The sequence below is a fragment of the Numida meleagris genome, chromosome 14 (genome assembly GCF_002078875.1).
Source record: "Numida meleagris isolate 19003 breed g44 Domestic line chromosome 14, NumMel1.0, whole genome shotgun sequence".
Classification (NCBI taxonomy): Eukaryota; Metazoa; Chordata; class Aves; order Galliformes; family Numididae; genus Numida; species Numida meleagris.
The window spans coordinates 6270944-6286501 of NC_034422.1; the positions used below are offsets into that span (position 1 = coordinate 6270944).

The window sequence follows — 15558 nt, forward strand, 5'->3', positions numbered from 1 at the left end:
GATTTAACAATTTCTTCATTTAATAAGTGATTTTCACTACATGGTATTGTACACTGTCATCTGTTCAAAAAAGATTCTCAGTTTTTAAAAAACAAGATACCGTGAGGTATCCGTACAAACCGGTGATCAGGATCAATGCCCCTGCTGGGCTCAGCAAGCTATCTCCCGGGCGTCGTGGTAGGACGAAGTCTTTAGGCCAAAATGCACAAAACCATTCAGGCAGATGAGGAATCATTTCCATAACTTCCAGCTTTCTGACACTGGCTGCCCCAGGCCCGATGCCACTGTAAGCAGTGTTTGATAGAACATGGGGGAGCTGTACAGAAGTGTCTAATCTTACCATGAACAGAACAGCACAGCATTGCTATCCGCTATTTCAAGACTTCCTTTTCTCTCCAAGAGGAAGGCATGAATGGAAAGCCCTGCCAGCTCAGCGCCGTGGGTCGCGTCCATACAGTTTTCTATGCAAACTTTGGCTTCAGGAAAGACACGAACACGTAAAAGAATGGCTTTAGTTGTCACTGAATACAGAGAGAGAGTGGGTTTTCATTAAATATACATCATACCAGTGATGCTGGGGAGGTTGAAGGTTATTTCTAATGTTGACAGCGATAAAACCGATGTGTACAGGACAAGACATAAAAAGGAAAGCAATCCCTTTAAAACAAATTTTAACGTAAAAAAAGTTCACAGTGGTTTGTATAAACAGTATGTCATCTCCAACAGTAACAAACTTCTACTCTCACAGCACACTAGTGCCCTCTTTAGATCCTAAAGAAGAAAACAAGCATTTACACTACTCATTGTACAGATTGAGAAAGTCAGTTGTACAATTACCCATAATGACAGGATAAATGCTGCGGAGTGTACAGCCGTAACACCAACAAAAGGAAAGTTTAAAACTCTTTTCCTAGAAGGGAGAAAAGTCCTTCATTTGCTGTTACAACCAGCAAATGCCATTCATCAAATCAAAAGGGAAACCACAAACACGTTCTATTTTGAGCAAGCTGAACAGTACACGTTACAGTTTAAAAATGAAGGTTATATATTATAATACAAGTCCCAACAAGGCAGTGCCACATTGACTATTTCTTCGCTTGCTTTGTGATCATACTCCTGGGAGGTGTTACAGGTCTGCTAGCATTGGGCTTCTTCTTCTCTGCAGGTTTCAAAATCTGGAAAAGACAATTCAGTCATCAAGCACGAATTCTGGCTGTCTGACACCCCAACAATCCATTGGCTAGAATAAGGTGCTATGCAGATCATCTGGACACCTCATAAACCCCTGAAATAAATGGGTTTTCTGATCTGAGCGCTGGCGGGGCTTAGAGTGGCTGCCCAGAGAGCCCATGCCCATGGAAGCAGGAAGACAGCCGACAGCTTTGCTCCACTGATTTAATCCCAGGGTCAAACAGCTCATCTGCTCACACCGCTAAGGGCTTATCACATTTTTAAAGACACAAGGGCCAACACAGCTCTGTCTACACTTGATATCTGTGAGATCTGCTTGAAGCAAGCATTACGGTTTTGTAACAGTGCAGTATAAATGGAAGAGAGGAAATTTAAAGTGTGACTGCAATAACTAGGAGGTGAAGTTTTCAGATACGGTACCTGAAAAGAACACATTAAGGTTTCATCCACACTCATCATGGCACCTGCATTATCAAATTCTCCACAGTAATTTGGGGCAGAAAAGAGAGTCACCAATTGTCTTTTTGCAAAGAACTCATATCCATCTTCAACAACCTTTGGAGAGAACAGCAGAAATTACACCAGGCAATTTCTTCCAGACAAAGTACAATGCAGCTTCAGCAGAGTCAGCAGCTGAAGAAACAGTTACAGCTAAGGAGCACTAGTCCAAGAGTTTTACCCCAGAACAGGAAAGACATCACAAGATCCAGTTCAACAACAAGGTCCATCAGCAATAAAAGCCACCAGAATTCTGCTACATTCAAAGCAATCTTGTTCAAATATCAGACCCACACTATAAATGTATTAAGCATTAATTACAAGAGTTTTTAAACAGTGAACAAGTTGCTCTGAGAAGCTGGAATCTCTATCCTCGCTGATATTTAAAAGTCAGCTGGGTAAGATCCTGTGTGTCTGGGTCTGACATTGTTTTGTTCCACGCTGAGTATACGCGCATGGAGATGACCAGCTCAGGTCCCTTTCCATTTCCATTATCTATGGTTTAATGCACAAAATTAAAATACCTGATGAGCTCTACATATGAGATCCAAATCATGTTTATGGAGAAACTTAGCAACCACTTCAGCACCAAAAGTAAAGGACACTCCTCTGTCATTTTCACCCCATCCTAAGACATCTTTGTCAGGGTCAGACCACAGGAGATCACAAAGAAGCCCTTGGTCGGGTACGTCAGTGGGGCGCATAATTCGTCTTATCTGCTCCATTGACTGAAGGTCTGGTGACAAACCTGGGTGGAGTTAAGACACACAGCTTGTATTTTACTCCAACTTTACACTGTAAGATTGAGGAATCCGCTCAAGATGAAAAAAAGATCTTACACAAACTGATCCACCATTGACATTCTGTGTGGTCCAATGGCAATGTTAACTGACATTTCAATCCAGCATTTATTTTAAAGCTTTAATAACAGAAGACACTTTAAGATATACTGGGAGGAAGATAAGCAAAGCCATTTCCACATTTAAAAGATTACAACAATTGCACTTAATAATTTGCAAGTGTCTGTTAAAAGAGCTATTAAGAGGTATTAATACTAGAAGTCACAAGGCTTGTTTATTTTAAAGATCAGGCCTAGTAACACGGAATACAGTGTCAGAACTCATACCATTTTGTACTGATATTCCTCTCAAGCAACTGTTATTACTTGCAAGTGATTAATAATATACATATTGCAGCTTAAATGCTTCGTGCAGCTTTTCAAAGTACTAAATGAGCATCACATAGCATAACAGGGCCAATCTGTGAATGAAGCCCTAAAACACTGTTTTCAGAATGTTTACACAACTTCTTGTCATGCAAGTAAAAAAAAAAAAAAAAAAAAGACTCTTTATTCAAAAGGAGACAGCAGTAGAGATGTTCCCTGACTGAAAGTAAGGAAGGCAGACCATGGTGTCTGATGTCACACAGCTCAGCAATTCACAGAACTACCACTACTCGAGCAATGGAGAAGCATACAACACAAATATGAAATTGCCAATATTTGTACCGTGTTGCTACATTTTTAAAAAATATTAACTAAAGAACTTACCTCCATGACAGCAGAATATCTTCTCATCCACAATTGCTGCAATTGGTAAACAGTTAAAACAGTCTGTGAAGGTTTTCCACAGCTTAATATTGTATCTTCTCTTACCTAGAAAAGATAGGGGGAAAAAAAGAACAGTCAATGTACTTCTCCAACACAACTACAGATAACCTAATATGGCTGCCTTTAACACACACTTGCAAAAAAGTCAGCAATAAAGCCCATACACAATTATTTATCTTCTCTGGCACCCACAGGCACAAGGCTAAGAAAGCTGCAAGGTCTCTTTCTGCGTGGCAGAGAGACACAGCTTTGAAATGGCTCTGAGGACTGTACACATCCATTCAAGAGAACATTCTACTGCTGGCAGCCAGACTCCTGCCTCAACTTTGCTTTGGAAAAATATCCCTTGGAGAATTTGATCCATTAAAAAAAAAAAAAGCCATTTGCTGTTTTCTTCAGGGATAGACAGCATTTCCTCAAAAGCAGTTTTCCCTTCAATTTCTACTAGTACTTTACCACCAAGTCTCTCTGGGCAAAGAAATAAAACTGAAAAAAAATGAAGCTGTTGCCATTTTACTTTCCAAGCAACTCTCCCAACAGATATGAACCCTGCACATATTTGTGCCATGTGACTAAACTTGTGATTAATCTCTGAGGAGTCAACTCAAATACCACACAACTCTGCTTCCTTGTTGAAAAAGAAGAGCAGGAGCTGGACAGAACACCTTGTAAGCTACAAGCCAAGTACGTCCCCAGCAGAAGTTGTGAGAATGCTTCAGTACCCAACCAGCATTACCTCCTCTACATTAGATTAGGTCACATCTACTACGGTACAGGACTTCCCAGGAATTACACTGCAAGCACTGTAACATAGTAACGACACAGAGCAGCCCCTTACCCCAGTTACAGTACAAGAACACATTGTAAGGTAGATGAAAGTAACTGAAAACTGTAAAGCAAAGTAAAATTCCCTAATTTCCAACCAGACAACCGTAAGAGCTTCACAAATGCAGTTGCTTAAGTGGCCAATAAATACAATACCTCTTTGCTTGCTGCTCTGTAAGGTGAGGACCAGCTGATATTAAAGATGAATGCAAAACCACTTCCTTTGCTAATACAGGCCACAGGGCCAGCTGAAGCATGCAGAGCTAACTGAAGTTAGGAAAGCCATTTAATACTGGAGGTCTAGAAGACAGCAAGCACTTCCTACCCTGTTTTCCCAAGCCAAAGATCCTCACATCTGTGCATATTACTTACATTCATCATAGAATCCATAAATTCTATTAATGCTGGCACATTCATGGTTCCCTCTGAGGAGGAAAAAATTCTCTGGATATTTAATTTTGTAGGCCAATAGAAGACAAATTGTTTCTAAAGACTGCTTTCCTCTGTCGACATAGTCACCAAGGAATAGGTAGTTGCTTTCTGGTGGAAAGCCTCCATATTCAAAGAGCCGAAGCAAGTCATAGTACTGTCCATGGATGTCACCTGTAAAAAGCATTCAGAAATGGCACCCGACTCTGTGATATTTTTCAATTTTTTTTTCTAGAGAAGCAGCAAGTAAATGAAGCATCAGGAACAGAAAAAGCCTGCAGACAGATATTGTCTGCAGCATTCCTGAAGATTACACAGTTTGTTCTAATGCTATCACACTCAGAAAGTTGGTATCTACATAAGAGAATGACTAAGTATGCATTATGACTTAAGTATGTATCTACTTAAAAACATTCACATACTCGTAAAACAAATCCAGGATTCCAATAAATCAATTCTGCATACTCAAACAACAATCTGGCATCCAGTTAAATCCTTTACTTGACTACTGGCTGCAAGATTAGGAACCTTTACTTCATTCTTGATACAGCCACACTTCAGTAGTGACACTGATGGAAAAACTGCTTGGGGGATTTCCTTTCCTCTATACCATCTCCAGTATTTTCTTGCAACACCCAGTAATTCACATTCTAGCAGTGAAGTCGTATCGGAAGAAATTGGTATTTCTGCCTGTGGTTTAAATCATGGTTTTGTTTCTGGCAAGCAGAACAATAAATCATGTTTTTAAGACTACCACATGTTATAAATATTGAACAAGCTACTTCAGAAGTAAATCCGCAGTGCTGGAGCAGGATAAAATACTGCTTCCTGGAAGCTTTACTAATATGCATGTATAGAGGATTTTATTTTGACATGCTTCATTCCTTCAGCATAACTAGACATGTGCACATGTAAAGAATGAGCAATATCACCATGCATAAATATGGTGAAACCAAACCAGAAACTAGAGGTTATACAGAAATTTAAGTTTCCAGAAAGATTTTTAAATTGCATCCAACCATGGTTCAGCTCTGACCAGCAGCTTCAGTCAACTACTGCATCTCCTTTTTTCTCCTTGTTCAGTGATGACTGTACTGAGCATTAACTGATAGAAAAATTCCTTTCCAAAACTTCTTCTGAATCCCGTTCCCAAGAGACTTGATCAAACTGGACCAGTTACATTTACCTCCTTCCCATTGCTCCTCTTGAAGCATTCAGGACAGGCTTATTCTCCCTTCTGCTACAATCATTCATTGGTTTTGTAAGTGAAAGCAGCATCTGGCATTCGTCCTCCTTAAAAGAGGATATCCATCTAAATGCCCCCCACTCCCAACCACGCATCAAATCACAGCACTTACCACATATTTTCAGTGGAGCTTCAAGTTCTAGCAGAATAGGCTGGCTGAGAAAGATTTCTCTGGATTTCAAGCACAGTCCTCTGATTTCATTCTCTTGAAGTTGGACATTTTTACCTGGTTTTGATCCTCTCACTGTTGGAAGGAATCAGAAGTCGGTTACCCAAGTCAATAGTATTCCCAGTGTTATTTTAAGAGTCTGACTGAATGCCACTAACACCGAACGAGAACGCAACAATTCTTCTCTTACAATTGAATACTTCAGTAGTATTTCACAAGCATTCTGTACTTATGCTTGGCTGCTAAACTCAGCTGCTTGCAGTCTCATTCAAACTACTCTGAACTCTTAAAATAAGTCTAAAGTAAGCCAGTATAAATGCATACGGGAATGTCAGACACATGAAGATGCCTGTCATCACCACCACCAGCCAGAGGTTAAGCTAACTACTGACAGGTTAAAGCAGTCAGGACACAGATAAAGCTGAAAAGTAAACAGTTTGAGCCTCAGAATTCATTTAAAAAAAAAGAAAAAACAACCAAACCCCTTTCCTCAGGTGAACAAAGTACCCAAGGCACACAAGGTTTATGAAACACAGTTTAATTCTACTTGTAAATCAGAAGATTATCTTCAGAAAATGTCTCCACAAAAAAAGATCTGTCAAAATCTAATGACCTGGCACACCCTTAATGACTGTTTTACAATCTAAATGGAACAGTCAGACAAATAATCGTGTTCCTAAGAACTGCCTCAAAGTTAGAGACCATGCTAAACAGTCATCAATATTTGAAGACAATATTTTACCTTTTTACTACTCTTATTTCACCTAACCTGGACGCTCCAGTCCCTCAGCAGCACCAGAGCCACAGGAACAGCTGAACACATTAAACATTTGACAACTGGAAGGAGAGGTGGGAACCCTTCAAACAAAATTTCTACTCCATATGGATCAGGACTGTGAATACATTTATTTTAGAAGGTTCCTGTAAATCCCATCCTCAGGCTTTCCCACTTCTCAGTTGTGCCAAGCTGGAGGAGGAATGACATGAGAAAAAGAGGGGAGCTGAAGAAAGGGCCTAGGACCAGAGAAATTTCTTAAACGCATTAAAATTGAAGCCACCAAACTGATGAATTCTACAACAAAGCTGAGAGGGAGCTATATTAGCATCACTGCTGCTTTGAAGAGTTCTCTACTACAGAGAGAGACTGACTGTCTCAAACCTACCAAGGTTTGAGAGGGAAATGCCTCCTGTATTTCAGAAAGGGAGATTCTAGTTCTTCAGCCATTTAAGCCGAGCTGTTTCATTATTCACTTGGAGCCCAGACAAACCCACCTGTACTAAAGCAAGCACTGCATTTGCTGTGTTTTCTCCATTGTCTCTCTGCTTACCAGTCCCTTTAAACACAGTGAAAGTCAACCTGGTACGAGATTCATCTCCCAGCTCAGGCTGCTTTTTCAATCCTTCACTCTGTCCACCTCCTCCACTGCCACACCTCACAGTGTTTGCTTCCCTTTATCACCTGTCAACGCTTGGACACCGAACAAGGACACCAGCTCGGCCTGAAAAAGTTCCTGCAGCTACCAGAAGAGTTTTCCCTCTGTTTTTCCGACCCGTCCCTCAGTCAGACACCATTTTCTGCTGCCCAGGAATACAAAGGAAGTATCTATATCAATTCTTTAGGCATACCTACACTGCATGCAACAGCATTTGTCAGGGTTAGGTTAAGAGTGAATGGAGTAAGCGGATCACGTTGTTACTGTCATTGCAGACCCTTCAGTTTATGAAACCAAGAAGAGATAATTCCAGTCAGGAGAAGGCTTAGGGGGGAAGAGGGTGAAATGCTTTAGGAAGAGCAAGAATAAGAATTGTTTTCCAGAGGGATTACAGTCTCTTATTAGTGCTTAAGTTTTCAACTTTTGTGCATGTTTCTGACCAAGAGTAGAAGACATTGTTCAGTCAGTATGCATTCTCTGGAACACAGATAAAACAGTCACTGTGTTATATCCATTCAGTCAAACAGCTGTCACTGGACCCACCCTCTGCTAGCTCTTGGTGTTACCACCCAAACAGTCCTACCTCGCATACCAACTCCTGTCAGAGACCCTAGCCATGCTGACACTGTCTGCCCTACAGAATCACTGACAACACCACAAAACACACAGCCTTTCCTCAAAGAAGCTTCAGAATCAAGCTTTAGTCCAGATTACAATGTGTAGCGATAGTGACACTAGGTGAAGTGCAGGTCAGAAGTCACAGCTTTAATAATGCCATCCTTCAAGCACTACATGCTCTTCTGTTACCCACTGCCTACGTGTTACTGCTCACCTCTGGTGTTTACTCACATGGTGACACTGAAATGACCACTAAACTTCAAGTATTCCATTAAAATATTAGAAGTAATGAAGCATACAAATGCAAGTTAAATCTCTGTCACAGCAGTTTATCACGCATGAGGCTTGCCATCCATGCAGCCATTTCTCCATCCGTACACTAATTTTCCTAACACGCCTGAGCAATGAACAAGTTTCACAAAATGCCCAATATCCAGAAGCAATAATGAACAGAAATTTACAGAAAAAAGTGATTCGCTGGTTAAACTGTAAATGCTAATTCCCCCATTCTTCCTCTATAGCACAATTCATCTTTGTTTTTAGAGATGAGATACAGGCAAAAATTCAACTGTTTATTACTTGGTCTTGCTAGAAATTGCTAAAAAAGAATACATAAAATCAAAAGCTGTATCCTACACACATAAATTAAGGAGAATAGAAAAAAGCACACAGAATGTAAGCAACACACTGAGTCACTAAAGCTCATGAATAAAGCATATGCGTTCATTTTTGTTGAAGACTAAATGGAAATCTGAAAACTGACTGTTTCAGATTCAAGTTTCCAAGGTTTCTGATTCATTTTCATTGGACCAGTAAAATCTCTGGGCAGTTTTAGTCATTTGGATGTAGGAGACCTAGGTGTGATTAAGAGATGCTTTGTTGCAGTTTATGCAAACTCACTAGCACAGATCTCAAAAGGACAGAAGAAAACCAGGGAGATTTGATTCAGTTCTGTATCATGCTGCCTGCCAATGACAGCTTGACCATTACCCAGCATAGAATCAGCACAGGAGAAAGGAGCATGCTCAATTCCTTCTAAAAGTGACCTATATACAAAGAAGTTGTACAAAATATTCTTGGCTGCAGAACAATCAAAGATGCATGTTGGTTTGAGAAATCTATATTTTTAGTGCAAGGATTTTCTCAACCACGATGAAAGAGCTGGCAAGAAAATGCAGGATATTCACTCTGTCTGAATTCTTAAAAGGCTTCTCTGACTGAATCTTAAATAACTTAGCCCCAGTAAGAAGGGCAAAAATAATATCCTATAAAAATGCGGTATTCAAAGTTTCTCTTCTCTGACTTGGACCAAAACCAGGCAGCTTGTAGAGATCAGACAGTACACTACTAATTGGCAGCTTGGTCAAAGTCAAAAGAGCAGCTGACAGTACTGTACTCACACATTTGTTCTTTCAATGCATAAAAAATAACCTCTCTGAAATGACAGTCTGGAACTGACAGCGAAACAAGCTAAAGATTAATCAGTTGAGGGAAAAAGCCAGGCCATTTCAAATAATATTTTATTTATACCTTGTCTCAACACACTGCTGCACTATTTCCAGACAGTAATATATTTCCTTCCTCCTTTAGGCAGAGACATTCTTGCTCTTAAAATTCATTTTGAGAGCTTGAATTTAATGTTCAGCCTGGGCAGTTTTCTAACAAGCAAAATCATCTCCAATGTATGAGCGTAAGGAGTTTTGGAAAAACAAATTCTCCCTTGGCTGGAAAAACCTACAGAAAAGATCACTCCTGAGGCCTGGATGCTCTCTTCTGCAGATGTACTCTTCCAAGTCACAGTGACTGAGCTAGAAAATACTCCAGCTTCTACAGCTACGTACTGCAAAACCAACGCAGGAAACTTTTAAAGGAGAGCAATACATCTGTTGTCCGAACAGAAGCTTAAGCCCTCACAAGGTACTGACATCCTAGAGCTTTTCATTTTTCCAATACATTAAGCAGATGCCAAGCCATAGCTTTGCAGCACTGACACCTAAATGTTCTCATCCCTTCAGCGTTTGCTATTCCAGATTTTATTTCTGAGGGTTACACAGGCTCCTCACAGCCTGCTCAAAATGCCATTCAATAGATTCCAACTATTAAAATTAATGTTGTACTTTCCAAGACAAGGAGAAAAGCTGCTGGAAAGCAACAACAGATCACAGATCCCAACTCTAAAATGAGGACACGAGGGCAGCACGATGGCCACCCAGCAGAGGGCGAAAGGAAGAACAGGAAGAAGAGCACAACCAAGGACATCCCTGCCCCTTTGGTGCAAATGGCCAGCACGAGCCACAGCTGCAGCTGCCAGGACCTGATATCGAGGACAACTTTTAGACATGTCTGAAGGACAGATGGGTCAGGAACTGCGGGATCTAGAGCGTACAGCAATTAGCCACGTGTGTGAGCAGCACAGCAGGCTGGATGCAGAATTCCATTGCCAGCATCTTCCAATGGTCACTAAAAATTAAATATATTACCTGTTAATAGGAAAAGGAGGGATCCTTAAGAAAAGATATTAAAAACTAACAGATTTCAGTGTTCAGAACCACGTACAGATCCATGCATTTCTCTTCTCTTCAGTAATACTATACCAGAAGCCATCAACTGAAGTGCTAGAACTGAGTTCTTGTACAGGAAATGTTTTAAAGAAAATAGTCTATCAGCAGCTCAGTTCATTTTTAGCTTATTAAACAAGTCTTTCAGTTTTGCCACATTTTACATTAAGATGCTTGAAATCTTAGAGACATTTCCAAAAATACCACAGGTTGTTTTTATCTTGTTTTTGGCAGTTCCTGATGACAGCTTCACGTTTTGTTTTGCACCACAGACACAAAGGGAATAAATAACTTGGAGATGGTTGATTTTAAAAGGTTTTGGTTTACTTCAGGCAGCACCAACTTTGATCAGATCATTTCAAAATTGGAACTGAAAAGCAACTCCTCAGTGCCCAAGCCTCTAAGGAAAAGTTCTAGTCTACATTTTCGGTAGGACAACAGTTCACAGCAGCATTATCAAACTGAAGATCCTGCATGACCGCAACGTTTCCATTTTGTAACGTACTGTCACACTAGAGAGCTACGTAGCAACAGGTGCTCACCCTGATCACAAACACTCAGATGACAAATCCCTCCTTCACTGACTAGCTGATAAAACACAGCATGTAACTGACTTATCTGAACCCACAGCAGTGACAGGAACCTAACCCTTGTCTTCCAAATGCAAAGCTCCTAACTCTGCGATCAAAAGTTGCTGCAACATAGCTCAAAGCAATTAACACTTAGCTACGTGAGCTACTGGAAAGCACAGTTTGAGGTCAACGAGTCCTGCTTGTTTGTTTGAAACTACCACGGCATCCCAACCTACCAGGCCAAATTTCAGATTAATATCTGCAACAATCAGACAGACCTACCTCAGTATAAGAAGCTAAACAGAAAGCAATCCCTCAGACCCAGTCGATGATGAATCTAAGCAGAAAGGCACAAAACCCAGAGAACTGCACTTACAAGAAACAGTTTTTCTATTGTCAGAAGAAGTTTATCCATACTCTTTGGCTTATCTATTTTTGCTAATGGGATGATCCTCTTTCACCATTTAAAGCAAATTAAAGAGAGCATCTCCTCAACAGCTATACAGCAGGCTTTACTGGGAATAGCAATCTGTGGGTGTATACACAGGGAAGTTTGAGGATTTACAATCTTTTTGCTGGTTTTAGTTCACTAACCAGGATTTCAGCTATCAAAAAAGCTACTGCCATTCTGGCCTTGCACGACTTTATCCAAAGCAGCCTCCATTCATTACTTGCTTTCCCTTAATTCCTCCTGCAGAGACTAGAGCACAAAAAAGATTTTCAGCAACTTCCTTCAGCTTGGGTTCCTCTTACACTGAAATTCTGTTATTTTACCCTGTTGTTTATTATTACCACACTAAGACTAGGACATTCCCAACTCCTTTACTAGATATGTTGCCATGAGCTCCATTTTTAACCCCGACCCTTCTCACACTACAAATGAAAAGCTGCCAACACGCTGGGTGAAGGACGAGGATGGGGGCTCTAGTTATCAGAACATCATCGAGCGTAACACAGAAAGGAAGCCACGCTCACGCTCAGGGATCTCAGGATTTCTTTTCACTCATCCTTTGCCTGGAGCAGAGCAGGAGCTCCACCACTTCCTGGGAGGCTTTCCATTACTGTGCAGATGATGCTGATTTTTCATGTTACTTGCAGCTTTGGTTTAGCAGACACGTAAAGCTGCAAACTCAGAGCCATGAAGTCACTGCCTACAATATTCCTGGAAGGAGAATAATTTGCTCTTAAGTTTGCCCCTCATTATTTCTCAGTCATAAAAATATGAGCCTTTATCCGCTATCAAGCACGCTTAGGAAACATTTCAATACTCGCTGCAGGATACTGCCATTTAGTATGCTTTAAAAGCCATATTCTTGAGAAGATTGTTGTTAGAAAAGTTACTAAAAGCACCAGAATTAGACAACCTGTTCTCATGAAAATGTTCCTCGCAGAACACAACCGTCCCTGGTATGCTCAGTGCTTTCATCGACCTGCTCACTGAGGCTGAGCACAATGTTACTGAAAAAAGTTTTTTTTGTGATGTTTCAAATGCCAAATACCTCTGTACTACAAACGCTTGGAGCAAGAAAGACTCACCAAATATTTACTTCAGAATATGAAGCTAAATATATAAATATATCCAGATTTTTTTCAAGACTGATGTAATCATTTCAGCTATCTAGCCTACGGTAGGTGAAACCGTATCAACTACTTGAGGGAAAAACGTAATAATAATGTCATTTGATCAGCGTAATTACCTCAATTTTCATAAAATAAGTCATGATAGAAAGCAAGTAAAAATCCTATCACAAATAAATTATTGATACTGCCTACATTAAGAACAAAAGCAAGAATAATTTATTATTCACCAGTTAACCACTTAGCTTTACCTAGGCCATCAGACTAGATCCAGCACAGCTCTCGGTCTTCTGACGGCGCAGTGCTAAGGTGCCTTATAGGACACGGGCACAACTGCCTGCTCACACTGATTTGAATATTACATCAGCTATCTCCAGAATACATTTTTTTCCCCGACCTTTAAAAAGGAAAAAGGGATAATGCCACATTAGCTGCTCGTATCCTTTGCATTTTACTAGTACAGTTATCTAAATTTATAAAGATATTTAAGTATACACTTTAAGAACAGCTACACTGAAATACTTGACTGTGACTGTAACAACCTGGGGGCAACCTTGCCTGAAGGGCTACGGCTTGAAACAGCTCTGACACAGACACATCAGACCTCATGTGACTAACACCATCCAGCTGCTGTGCCAGCACTACACTGAAAAGAATGCCAGGTAAGGCAGAAATGCCTCTTATATTTCTCATTTACTCCAAACCTAAATAGGATGAGAAACCTTGCACATACCCCAGACTTGATTCCCCTCCCCCCACCATTTAACACCATGCAGATCTGCCCCACAGAAGTTCAGTCTCGTCACCAACCTAACTGTATCTTCATAACTGCAGGGAAAGGATGAGTCAAATTTTAAACTACCAAAGAGAATGGTGCTCACAGTAATCCACAACTTGTCCATCTGTCCAGTTCTGCACCTGCTGAAATGCAGTATCATTTTGCCCTTTCTCAAAGTAAAAAAAATGACTGCCACAAAGGTCAACCATTACTGTCTGAGAAAGATGTTTCCTACAGACATTTAATAAGCAATAAAAACGCACACCAGCACAGGTAACTCTGGTAATCATTTTAAATACTGAAAAACCATTATGGCTTCACAGAGCCCGAAATCCCAGCTGATATGTCAATAAAGTCAAAGCATTTAATTTCAGTTCTGGCAGCTGATGCAACCTCCAGTAACGGCACCTTCAGGTACACATCCACCTCCTGAAAGTTCTTGTCAGTAAACCTTCTGAAGCCCCATTTACCAACCCTCATCTCCAGACGTGTAACACGGGTACGAGCTGTGTAAGAGCCTATCAGCGCAGCACATCTTGCTACTTTTTAAACTTAAAGCAAGAGGAATTGTTCAAAAACAAGTGGATTTCATTCTAGGCTATCCTGTTCCCTATTTTTAACAACCTGCACTGCGAAAATCGCATTAGTTACACTAGAGCAGATCAGGTAAGAATTGTAGCTATTACCTGCAGTAAAACCGAGCACATACTAATGTCAGCAGATGTAAGACATACAGGACCTGACACCACAAACTGTGCTACTAGAGTTTCAGGAAAATCCTGGTCTAAATTTACGAAGGGAAGCCTTTAAATAATTTAAGCCGGGGTAGTTTAAATTGGTAACAGGCACAGCCCACAGCGGATCAGAGAGAAAGCCCTATTTGCTTTTACTTATTCTAGCTCAGTAATCCCATAATACACCTATCGGATTTTTGGTTCCGAGTGATTTCTACACCAGCACGGCCGTCCCTCCGCCCGCCCTCTCCGCAACGCTCGGCCAGGAGCAAAAACCGCGGCACGGCTGAAAGACATTTCCTCACGAGACATTTCCTCACGGCTCGCTTCAGCAGCACCTGAGATGACTCCGTGCCGGACGGAAACACGTTAAACCCAAGGAAGCTCTTCACGCGCGAGGCGCCTGCCCTCAGACACACGAAATGAGGCTGGATCAGGGCAGCGCAATCCCCGAAATAATTACCCTTTTCCTTGAAGCCTTCAGGGAATCGGTCCGTGCCCGTGGCAGACTAGCCCGGCGCTGGCCCTAACCCCCTCGGGTCCTCCTTTCGCTCCGAGCTCCCACACACAGCAGGGCCGGAGGGCGCGCAGCCCTCTGCGAGCGGAGGACAAAGCGCCTCGCCCCCCCCCCCACCCCAATGTCGGCCCCACACGCGGCTCCGTCCCGGCCGCCCGCCCTCCCCGCGGCCCCCCGCAGCCCCTCACCCTCCAGCAGCCGTTGGATGATGCTGTCGATGTTCAGCTTGTCTATATCCGCCATCGCCTCTCAGCGGCCGGGCGGACCCCTCCCCGCCGCTCCCCTCCCTCCGCTGGCTGCTCGACTGGCCCGGCTCCTCTCCTCTCGACTGCCCGTCGTGCTTTCCCCGTGCCCTCTCTCCTCCCCGCTCTCTTTCTTCCCTCTCGCTCTTCCCCCCGCCCCCCCCTTCGCCGCCGCTCTCAGCGCAGCCCCAGCGCGGAACAAAATGGCCGCCGTCTCCTCAGCGAGCTCGGGCGGCGGATGGATACCACGAGGGCGAGGCGGCGCACGGACCTTTTTATAGGCGGGCGGGAATGAGCGGGGAGGTGCGGTGCCGCACTCTCTTAGGATCCTTCCGCCGACGGGCGGAGAAATAGTGCTCACGAGGAGAGTACGTTCTCTCCACAGCACGCCGCCTCCTGGCCCCCAAACTGGGCGAAAACCACTCAGATCTCATCTGCTGCTGGCAGCTTGCTCCGTGTGACTACTGGAGACCTGGTCCTGTGGTCCTGGCACCCTCACCCTAAGCCCCATGCTGCTGGGGGCTGCAGGCCCCATTGTGGCTCCTTCCTGTGTGAGGCATT

At 42.4% G+C, this 15558-nt stretch overlaps 1 protein-coding gene across 1 annotated transcript; it reads right to left on the reverse strand.

Annotated features, from left to right (window-relative positions):
* PPP1CC (protein phosphatase 1 catalytic subunit gamma) lies at nt 3–15235 on the reverse strand. The gene is made up of 7 exons (XM_021412730.1): nt 14944–15235; nt 5911–6042; nt 4496–4726; nt 3239–3343; nt 2214–2437; nt 1612–1746; nt 3–1175 (listed from the first exon to the last, which is right to left on the reverse strand). Exons 1-7 carry the CDS (start codon nt 14996–14998, stop codon nt 1086–1088), a joined length of 972 nt encoding a protein of 323 aa, XP_021268405.1. The 5' UTR covers nt 14999–15235; the 3' UTR covers nt 3–1085.